General features: G+C 41.9%; 1 protein-coding gene across 1 annotated transcript in view; it reads left to right on the top strand.

The window, feature by feature from the left end:
* Positions 1-10,439, top strand: part of UNC13B (unc-13 homolog B) — a 211,865-nt gene extending 201,426 nt beyond the window's left edge. Inside the window, exons 36-40 of the mRNA XM_030467074.1 lie at positions 1,985-2,065; positions 2,459-2,606; positions 7,686-7,778; positions 8,852-9,011; positions 10,121-10,439. Coding sequence (XP_030322934.1) covers positions 1,985-2,065; positions 2,459-2,606; positions 7,686-7,778; positions 8,852-9,011; positions 10,121-10,406 — 768 coding nt within the window. The 3' untranslated portion in view covers positions 10,407-10,439. The remainder of the gene's footprint in view (positions 1-1,984; positions 2,066-2,458; positions 2,607-7,685; positions 7,779-8,851; positions 9,012-10,120) is intronic.
* The last annotated feature ends 810 nt before the right edge of the window (positions 10,440-11,249 follow it).

The raw sequence follows: 11,249 nt of genomic DNA on the forward strand, positions 1-11,249 counted from the left end.
GCTCTGTGTAAGGGCCAGCAGCTGGAGCAGGGAGCAGCAGCCCCCTCTTCCCTATGCTGCCCTGGGGGTAACCAGACTAACTCTGACTGCAGAAGTTCTTCTGAAATACTTGTGGAGAATACAATGATGAGTATGAGAGACCAGGAACAGATTATTTTTTTTTCCAATTCGTTTTTTACTTCTTCGGCTACAGGTTGCATAATTATTTGATGTAAATATTTGTGGCTTGCTCTTGACTGAAAAGATGGGAAATGCAAGGTAGCACTTTGTGTAGTTCTTTACAGGAACAGAGTGGGATTTGCAAAGGGCAGGTACAGAGGGGAATGAGTTCTGGGCTCATCTATGTGCAAATGCAAGCATTACCAGTCCAGTCACTGGGTTATGTTTACATAATGTGTTGAAGTAAATGGCACTGGGAAGGTCTCTTGGAAAGCAGTGACATGTTGCTGTGCAGTGACAGCATGGGCAACAGTGGGGCAGGGCTGAATGAGCTTTTTAGGTGTTCATGTGAAAAATGCTTTCCACCTGGTCTCTGTCACAGTGCAGGGATTGTGGCAGGAAGACCTTGAAAGTCATTTCAACAGACATGAAAGTCACTCTGCCTTGGGGACACAGCTACCCTGACTAAATTGGCCTCTCCCACGAACATGGCCTTGGTCTCAAGCTAACTGTGCACTTAATATGACTGTCAGACACAGGAAGGTTGTTTTCTCCTCTGTGTACTGAAGTGCAAAGCCACGTCATCCTTAATTGAATTACTCCTAGCTCCTGAAGAAGAGGGAGGAGAGCTATTGCTCCCCTGAGGACAGCTTGTCACCACAGAAGATACCTGGCAGCTTGTGGAGTACTGTGCCACTGCACTTAGCTTTGCAGACCAGGAGCAGCCTGCATGGGGAAAAGAGGGAAGAGTTGAGACATGTCTCTAGTACTCAAGAAAGGGCAATGCAAACTTGTTTGAGGCACTGGTGACCTGAGAGGCATCTTCTGTACAGCCGAGCAGAGCACTGTGCAAGTGCTTGGATGTATGTGGGAAGCCTGGCAAATGCCTAGCACTGTGCCCAGGCTGCTGTGAGCCCTTCTCTCTCCATCAGGCAGATGAATTGTGGTGAAAAATGAATGCCATTCACACCAGGCAATGTGAAGAGTCACCAGTCTGCAAGATAGCCAACACATGATGCCACATACTAGGCTTGCCTTACTCAAAGAATTAGTAGATGTGTCTCCTGGAAAGTGTCTGTTATCAAAGACTTAAGGAAGGGATAAGTAGCCTTTACCTGCATCTTTTCCATGAATGCTTCAGCACCCAGCCTGACCCTCCAGCAGCTCAGACATCTAGAATTAGGTTTTTGTGCAAAGCTTTCATTTCCTAGAATGTGCTGCTGCTTTTCCCAGAGAGAAAGAACTTAGCTGAATGCCAAAGGATGACACGTCCTCATAGTCAGGCAAGAGACTAATAGGGTTGTGCTCCCACTGTAGTAAAGGGAATCCCTTCACAAGACATTTGTGACCCTTTGCTATTGCAGATGTTGGGTCTTAACAGAAACAGCTTCTTTTAACAAAGATGTTTTCTAGAGCATGTTGCTTGTTTTTTTGGTTTTTTGTTCCCCTCCATACCAATAATATGATGAATGAGTAACCTTTGTAGATTGAAGACTTAAAAGTATACACAACCAATGTCTAATAACTTTGCCCAATATCTAGTTCTCAGAATTCCATGATTTAGGTGTGTTTGAGAATTTTGTTATGGCTTCTCTAGAATGACAAGGGTTAGGGTTAGGGTTAGGGTTAGAGAAAGGGAGTTTATTTTCAAGTTAAGCTGTAATAAATGGCTCAGAAAGAGTCCATTAAGTGTTTCTTAAACAGCTGAATTAATGCTGTGGCCATGTAGCCACAGCATGAATCCAGATAAAGAAGTAATACTGGAGACTCCTTTTCCTTTAGTCTCTGACAGCATACTTATGTCAAATATAATGGTTATTTGCAGGATCATATGGTGAAAGAAGAAACTAGAAATCTTACTCCAAAGCAGTGTGCTGTTTTAGATCTGGCACTGGATACCATCAAAGTAAGTGATTCCATTTCTCTCTCTGTCATCTTCTTATGCCATCCCCAAGTATTATTCGGGAAGATAGTGTCTGTCCCAGATCAGACAAGTCAGGAGACTGCTATTGCTATTATGGTGACAAAGACACTGAGTGATACTGCCATCAGTGTGTAAACCTGAGTAGGTTCAGGTGACTGGCATGTGCTGAGAGCCAGCATATTTATATTTAAGTACTTTGGAAGAGGAGAGCCAAGAGTGGTTGGTATGAGCTGGTCTAAGAGATGGATTTGCAGTACAAAAGCTGGTCTGGGAATTTTTCCAGCTCTTTTCCATCCACACAGACGATGGCCTGTAAATGTTGGTTGCTATTTGCAAGTCTTCCTCAGCATTTTTCCTCTCTCTTTTTACTCTTAGCAATATTTCCATGCTGGTGGAAATGGTCTGAAGAAAACCTTCTTGGAGAAGAGTCCAGATCTGCAGTCACTTCGATATGCTCTCTCTCTGTACACTCAGACCACAGACACTCTCATAAAAACCTTTGTCCAGACTCAGACAGCTCAGGGTAAGACTTTTGTGTTGTTGGCAAAGTTGGATGGAGCCAGCTCCTCCGTTCATAGTTGCTCTGTCTTGTACTGCCAGTTTCTCGTGTGCTTTTGCCAGTAACATTTCTGGAAATGCAGCGGGTCAGAGCTTTTGAAACTGGGATGGAGGGAAGGGAGGCTGTTTTCCACTCTAATAATTACATTCTGAGAGAGCAAAACCACCTGAAATGAAAGTCCTAGAATGTGTGCTTTTTTTCTGCAATCCTCATTTAACAGTCACGTTTTACGAATTAAACGGGGTGGGTGACTTAAAAGAATTATATTATACTTTTATAACATATAATGTTGTATTTGCACGGTGGTGAGAGAGACCATTTCAGGAAGACACCACACAGAAAATAGTCAGTGCCTGTATCAGAGGCCAGCTGCCAGCAGTCCCTGTAAGTCTGACTAAGGCTGATTGACAGCACTGTGGTGAGTCACAGAGCTGCACTCTGCCTGTGTAGGGAAAAGTCTTTTGGGAGAGTAGCAAAAGCCCTCTTTTCTCTGCAGCCATTACAGGATACAGGCAAGCCTGATGACTGCAAATCACCACAATTTATTAGTAAGCTGATGGGTTGCATCACTGGAGTTCCTTGGTAGCTCTCCAGGAAGGCACGTTAGTGATGCTATTTAATTGATTTGGAAGGGGTAAACACTTAATTGTCTCTCTCTCATTGATTTCATGTAAACATCTCCAGGTTGTTGTACAGATTAATTTGGTCTACAGTCAGGGACCTTCACTGGCTGACTACTAATCTCAGTAGGGAGGGGAGAGATGCTCTTAGAGATTAGGTCAAAACTGAAACTGATGTTTTAAGTTTTCAGGCTGTTTAAATACTAGCCTTGGCACTGGACTACAGTAATGCAACTCCATGGGGTTGTCTTTCTGTCACCTTTCTGCTTGGGGTCCTTTTTCCTTTAATTCTTCTAAGCCTATGAGGGCTGGCAACCCGTCAGACTGTACTAACTCCATCAGCCTACTTGGCACACAGAGCCCTGAAATCAAGGGGAAAGCACTTCATAGCCAACATTCTTTTCCTTGGTGTGCAAATGAGACTGCTTGATACTGGCATTCCCCATCCAGTGGAGAAAGTACTGAGAATTCTTGAGGAGAACAAGGTTTGTTTTAAAAGTTTTCAAGTGAAAAGTTGAGAGCAGTTTTGGGGGACTGAACTATACCTGTGTCCCAGCAGAGCAACGATGACATCCAGTGGCCAGACAGGTCAAAGACTGCTACATCCACAAGGGATTGGGAACTTGGCTATTGCCATTAGAGCTGTTGTGTTCTACAAACAATTTTTAACCAGGAACATGTGTGTTTAATGTGCACAATCTTTGCTGTTCGTTGGCAAATGTTTCCTGTTATATATCCAGACCATGAACTGAAGGTATTTTTTTCTGTGGATCCTGTTTATGTTGTCATGTGGAGCCAAGATAGAAGGATATGTGCAGCACTGCTGGGCTACATTCTGTGCTACAGTCAGGGTTGTTCAAAATTATATGAAGAAGATTCTCTGCTGATGTTGCAAAGGGGGCAAATCCAAAACTTGTATGAAGAAGCAGCTTCATGCAATGCATTATTTGACTGTAAAACTCTACTGTAGGGTCTGAGTGTTTAGCAGGTCCAAAAAGAGAATTGAACATAATCAGAGATTTGCAGGAGTATACAGAGTTGCCATGGAAGTATGTGTGTTTGGTTAGGGGGGATTTTTTTAAAGAAGCTTAGAAAAAATTAAGCTCTAGTTTTAGGACATATGATGCACTTGTTGCAAGGTAATAATTGACTGATGACATTTCTTGATGGCTGGTCTGAGCCAGTTCAGGAAACAGGTGCTGGGCATGGTGAGCCACTGAACAAGTCCAAATCAGCATCTGCTGCATTAGTAGGATTGACAGTTTTGGACTCTAGGGAACAAAAGACATGAGCTGCACCATCTAATACCTGTAGGATCAATGATGGAGTATCTCCAAGAAAGGCATGATGTGCTCCTGAAACTGGGACTAGAAAAGGATATTGCTTGCAGACATTTCTCAGTAACCACTTTTGGTAGATGAGTTTGGAGAGCTGCACAAGTGTTGGAAGGACAGAAGGGATAGCACTGGGATTGATAGCTGGCACTGGGTTACCAGTGTTCTGACTGATGTTTCCCTTTGCATAAATCAAGCTTCCCACAAGTCTATGGGCTGCATGAAGAACTCTTTAAATGCTGACTGTTTGCCTTTTTTACTTCACTGCTTAATGCTTGCATCTTCTAGTTTGTGAGGCATCTGCTGCCCTCAGTTTTTTACTGACCAGGCTCCTATAGCACTATACCATACTATGCCATTAAATATTTGCTCTGCGAATCTGGATCCGGGCTTGCAGTTTAGTTATGCTAGCACAAATTGTTCTTGTTTTAACCCAGGCAGTCCCTTACTCGCAGACAGCCTTGCTACCCAAAGCCTGTGTTAGTGCAGAAGATCTAAAAGGGTGCTTTGTCTATTAGGAGCTAGAATATTTGTCTTGTATGTGTTTAAGTGACATCGCTAATTGGATTGTAATTCACGTTCTTCTCTCTTTATCCTGCTTGCTTCTTGCCTTTTGAATTCATGTCACAGTGCATGATGGGAAAGGTATTAGGTTTACAGCTAACGAGGATGTTCTTCCTGATAAGGGTATGTTCAAGACTAATGTTGTTACCATAACAACATTAGCCAAGTGCCTTGCTTTTCAAGTTGTCTTGCCCCCCCATGCTCACCTTTTCCAGAGACCTGTTCTCCTTAGCTCCCTGTAGAATGAACTTTCACTGAATGCTTGCATCCCACAAATGAAGCCACGGGTTGTGCAGTGTAGAAGTCTTACCTCCTGCCTGAGAGCCTGTCCCCAAGCTTGAGATCTATTAATGGGATGTGAAAGCTGTCTCAGAAAAGCTGCTTTTGAGAGATGCTACAGACTTTTTCTCCTACACTTTACCATGGGCTATGTGTTGCTGCTTAAAGTCCTAGACTTGCACGTGTGTGGTCTGCTGAGACAGGCTACTGCAATAGATGGCAATGTCTGATATGTACTCAAGGTTATGGCCCTAAAAAAATTATCTTGTTCTGTTTCATCTCTCAATTTATTATCTTCTGTCCAAAGTCTTTTTGTTATCTTAGGTGAAACATAACTGTTAGCATTGCATGAGCTCAATTATGCAGTTTCACTTTCCAATATGTTAAGACCAATGATATATTCATGTCAAGATTTAAATCTATTTGTCACTAAATGTGAAAGTTTGTGTATAAACACAGTTGTGCATGATCCAATGTCCTTCACTGGCCATCTACAAAGTTTTTTTTTTTCTCTGAACATTTTGGTCAATAGAACAAGATTTTTGCATGAAAAAACAAGCATGAAGGTAGAAAAAAAAATGAAATCTTGTCTCCTTCAAAAGTAATGGGATGATTCTGCTCTCATTCCTCTGAAGCATAAGCATCTGCTTTTTTTAACCTCTTAATTATACTAACGATAGTAAAATGAAGACCTCAGTGTTCAGTGGTTGATGTTTCTGCAGATGTGGTCTGATCAAGTTGATAAAGTTCCTATGGAAAATGCTGACAGTATCAGTGGCAAACCTGAACCATCAGATGGGTCAAGTCAATAATTAAAGCTCTTTGCTTATATGCAGAAAAGAAGGAACACTGTCCTTCAAAGTGGGAAGGAAACAGTACATTCAAGATCTTGTACAAATGTTACAGCCTAGAGGCTGTTTGCTCTACTCAGGTCAAAACCAAGAATCTAACCTAAGATAATAATCTGAAGTTTTGATGTTTGCTCAGATACTTTTACTTGTATATTAATGTGACTTTCACTACATACAGTTCTTTGTCAGATAATTTTCTTTAGAAAATTGCTCAGATTAGCTCTCAACCTCTTGAATGAACGTTTTTGCTGCCTTCAGACTGATCTTGTGAAAGGTGATGCTTTAGATCTATCTAACCAAAATGTTTGTTTAATGATATCCTTCAAGCTCCTTATCTTGAATTTCAAACACAACAATTCACTTAGTAATGTGTCTTAGCCTCAAAACTGACAAAATCACTGCTGTTCATAGGTACTCAATTACGCAGTAGGTATCTTGATTACAACAGCATTGCTAATTGTCAGCCTAAGATCAGACAGTTATCAAAGAGAAAATAAAATCAGTCTCACTATCTTATCAAAGACTTCATCTTAGTTTTGGAAAACAGTCTTTTCCTGTAATTTACATCACATCTTTCCTACCCAGAAAAATGTCATTTCTACGCATTCATAATAATTATGATTAGAAGTTTAAAAGTTGAAAACATCATATTACACAAATTTTAAGTTTCATGAGAACTTCTCCCTCTGTTATGACATGTTATCTTTTCCTCTTTGAAGCTCAATCTCTCTAGTTGATGAAGGGAATTAAGTATGCAAGTTTTGAGTGTTTCCCTCTCATCATTTTTGGTACACAGCAGTGAAGGGGTTCTCATTATCTGCCAAGGCAGATGAAAGTTGTCATACAGACTATCTGATGTACAAAATAGAAAAAGCTTCTTGAAGGGTGAGACTGCACTGTGGCTCAGTGAAAATGACTAACATGTTTATCTTTTTCTTTCCTAAACTCCCTCTGATGTGTTTTGTTTTGTTTTATTGGGTTCTTTGCCCTTCCTTCTTCCCTGGGTGGAGAGGAATGCTGATGCCCACCAGTGGAATGCCTGCATGTGCACAAAATAGCTTGGCAGGAATCTCTGAAAAAATCTTTGATCTTTGTGAGGGATCAAGCTTCAGGTCTCTTGAATTCTTTTAAAATTCATGCTAGTATTCTCAATAGGACACGATCTTATGGTGGAGTGCCAAAAATGTTGGTGCTTATGTGTACTGGGCATGCAAGCCTGATGTTGTTTTGCATTAATGTTACATTATCAATGTTAACTGAAAAGCTAGGTATGGAAGGTGTACTGGGAAAATGCTTTTGACTTGCTGAGGCAAGTCAAAAGGTGAAGAACCAAAGGTGGCTGCTAATGAACACTGATCTGTGTGTGCATGGGGGGTGTCAATTCTCTTCCAACAGGCTCTGGTGTGGATGACCCAGTGGGTGAAGTGTCCATACAGATCGACCTGTATACCCACCCAGGCACTGGTGAACACAAGGTCACAGTGAAAGGTATGGCAAAGCATGTGTTACTGCTCAGGCTGTCTCTGTGTCAAGGCAAGGCTCCAGTTGGCAGTTCTTATATTTCTGTCTTAGGTCATGGGATCTGAATCCAGAATGTTTTTCTCTGTTTCACATCAGGAACTTGGAGAGAAATGGCAAATGAGCTTGTCCAGTCCCGACAGTGATGTGGCAATGTACAGTTCTGTTTTTTATTGGCAATGATACACAAAGCAAACAAAAATCAGATGATAGCCCTAGCCAGGCACCAGCGTAGCCTGTGCTGCAAAGAACAGGGCAGAACTGCAAAATTACTCAGTGTAAACAGAGAGATTGCAGAGCCAGTAAGGGGTCAGAGGCTCCTCTCCCCCATCCTGAAGGCCACGTTGGTCCCTGAGGAGCTGCTCTGAAAATAGCCAAAGCAGTGATTCATCTTAGACTTCCTCTTTCTCCTTCATCTCCTTTGCTTGAATACAGGATATTTAACTACTTTAATTTCCTCTAAAGATTTATATAAACAGCTTTTCAGACCTCTCTTCTCCTGCAAAAGCAGATTTTCCAGAGCTATTTCCTGTGCTTCAGTCTGCTCCCTGCAGTGACCCAAGAGGCAATGAGAATTAAAGAATTCAGGGTTCTGGAACCACCCACAGCTCATGGGCTTTGTTTATCTTACCTGTAGTCTCATTTTCCTTTTCAACTGAGACCTTTACATTGGTCCCTCAGATGCCCCTTCTTTTTCTCATCTCACGTGTAATACAGAGTTAAGCACTGAGCTGTCAGGCCAGCCTGTCCAGAGCTGCGTGACTGGCTGGTTTTTTTGGACAAATTTATTTATTATGCATGTAGCAAAAGCTAAGTGCTATTCCAAGAATTAAATTCCCTTTACAGCACACAAACTAGAGCACGAGAGCCTCTCTCTATATTACAAGAAGTCCTGCTCACATGTGTCAGGACATTTACATGTTTTGAGTTGGACTTTGTTCTCTGAAAGAAGAAAATGAAAGCAGATCAGAGTGAAGAGGTGTCCAGAGGAATGGGAATAAGTGAGTATTTACTGTAAAACAGATTGTGTCTCTCTTTTTCAGTTGTGGCTGCCAATGACCTGAAGTGGCAGACATCTGGTATGTTCCGTCCATTTGTGGAAATCACCATGATTGGGCCCCATCAGAGTGATAAGAAGAGGAAGTTCACAACAAAGTCAAAGAGCAACAACTGGGCTCCCAAATACAATGAAACTTTTCACTTGTAAGTGAAAAATAGCCTGGGGATCAGAGGTGACAAGTGTAAATGCAGGGGGCAGATAGGGGTTTCTGCTCAGTGCCCAAAACCTTTAACCATTAGCTTGGCCAAATGTTTGCTGTCTTGGCAGGAAAAGCTAGATTATGGGAAGTTTTGCTGTGGGTGGGATGCTGAGGTCTCTTCTTTACCAGCATTGTCCTTTGGCTACCTTCTGAAGTACTGTGTTCGTCCTATCAACATATTTTACTGTGCTCCATCATATTAATGAACTTTGTGTCTTTAGTAAGTAGAGTTGAGGCTAAAAGTTCATTATGTATTTTTAGTTCTTTCAATCTTGATGTGTGTTTTTATCCCAACTTAACCTGTGGGACATGGCTTCTGAACTTGTTTCCTTGGAACCAGTAGTAAGTTGCACTGCTAAAATTGCTGTCTTTCTCTACAGCAAGTATTGATCTCTTTTATTTGGCTTTTGTTATTATAAAGGCATCTTCCTTCTTGGGAGGCTCAACAAAGGGAGCTACAGACTAGTGCTCTTCCTGCTGTACAGTAAGAATGAGAGGAGAAGAAGTGACCAGTGAAAGACTGTAAAACATCATGGGGGAGAGGGACTGTTCATAGAATATTTCATTGATGTGAGGAAAGGCAGGCTTCTGATGAATTAAAACCTCGTTTAGAAAGACCAGAAAGGTTGGATATGTATTTTTATTAGCTTTTGATTTAATGGAAGGTTCTGAATCCTTAAAAAGACTTTATCTGATTAAAATAATAATTACTGAAATGAAGCTACCCTAAACAGAAGCAGAAATGAGTTGAAAATCTACTAGTATGGCTTTGATGTTCCTCACTTTTCTCATTCCACAGTTTAACACACCCACTTGCAAAGGCAACTCTATTAGGGTTGTTTGTTTTCTCTTTTTAAGTAGCCAGGTTGTCTTTTCCAGCTGTAAATCAGCAGAAATGCCTGTATGCCTTAGATTTTACTTCTCCCTCTCTGACCAGGGTTTTCTCTAGGGAGGAGTCTCCTGTTGCTTATCAAAGCACCCGAGTCAGCTTCTGACAGCTTTACTTTGCAGAGGGAACTTGTGCATTCTGATAAACTTCTCTGCATTTTTCAGCATCCTGGGGAATGAAGATGGCCCTGATGCCTACGAGCTCCAAGTCTGTGTGAAGGATTACTGCTTTGCTCGGGAGGACCGAGTGCTGGGGATAGCAGTAATGCAGCTCAGAGACATAGCAGACAAGGGGAGCTGTGCTTGCTGGTGCCCCCTCGGGCGCAGGATTCACATGGATGAGACTGGACTTACAGTCCTGAGGATTCTCTCTCAAAGAACCAACGACGAAGTTGCCAGAGAATTTGTGAAACTGAAGTCTGAGTCTCGCTCCACTGAGGAGGGCACCTGAGCTAAGCTGAGCTGTGTAATGTTTCCTTTTCTCTTCTGCCTTGTGCCAATATGTGCAAGTGTTCAACAATTCTCTTTTATTAATTACAAAAGGTTTTTTCATGTTGTCTTTGTCGGGTCCGATAGCGCACGTGTGCTGTACTGGAAACAAATCCATCAATCTGATGTGAATTATTTATTTTTTAGTAGTTGAGTAAGGCACCATAGAGAATGAGACAATCTCTTGTTATTTACGATGCAAATTCTGCTTTGTGTGTATAAATAATTTTATATTGGAGGCTGGGTATGCTGGGTTTTGTTGATATGCAGCACTGTGATTTTATCCTCTGAAGCTGGCAGACATTAAAAAGGTTCTACATAATCACACTACAATACAAACACACAACTGTGTGGAAATGGGGAGAAGAATGATGATTTGGAGTTTTGGCAAGGCACAGATGTCTCATTGAATCCGTGTACTGTGGAACTGCCAGGGGATGATTTGGCACAAATTATGCCAATGTCCCAGCATGATATGCAGACACCTCAACATCTGCTTAAAAAAGAAGTTTCAAATTGCTCTAAAGATGCACACCAAATGAATGTATGACCATGCGTGTGCTGCTGTGAGCACAGATAAGGCCAGTGGGACATGTGCAGAAGGCTCTAAGATCTCATAGCCAAAAGCTGCAAAGACAACACACCAGGAGGAGACTGCAGGTGCCCTGCCATTGTAATTAGATGGTGTGTCCTGGAGAATATAAATCTGTGTGTGCTGCTGGGAATCCTGCATCACCATGGGGATGCTGCAAGCTGCTGAACTCCACAGGTCACACTTTAGTTACCGTGACCACACAGTAGAGAA

This window comes from Calypte anna, chromosome Z, assembly GCF_003957555.1.
Source record: "Calypte anna isolate BGI_N300 chromosome Z, bCalAnn1_v1.p, whole genome shotgun sequence".
Taxonomy (NCBI): Eukaryota; Metazoa; Chordata; class Aves; order Apodiformes; family Trochilidae; genus Calypte; species Calypte anna.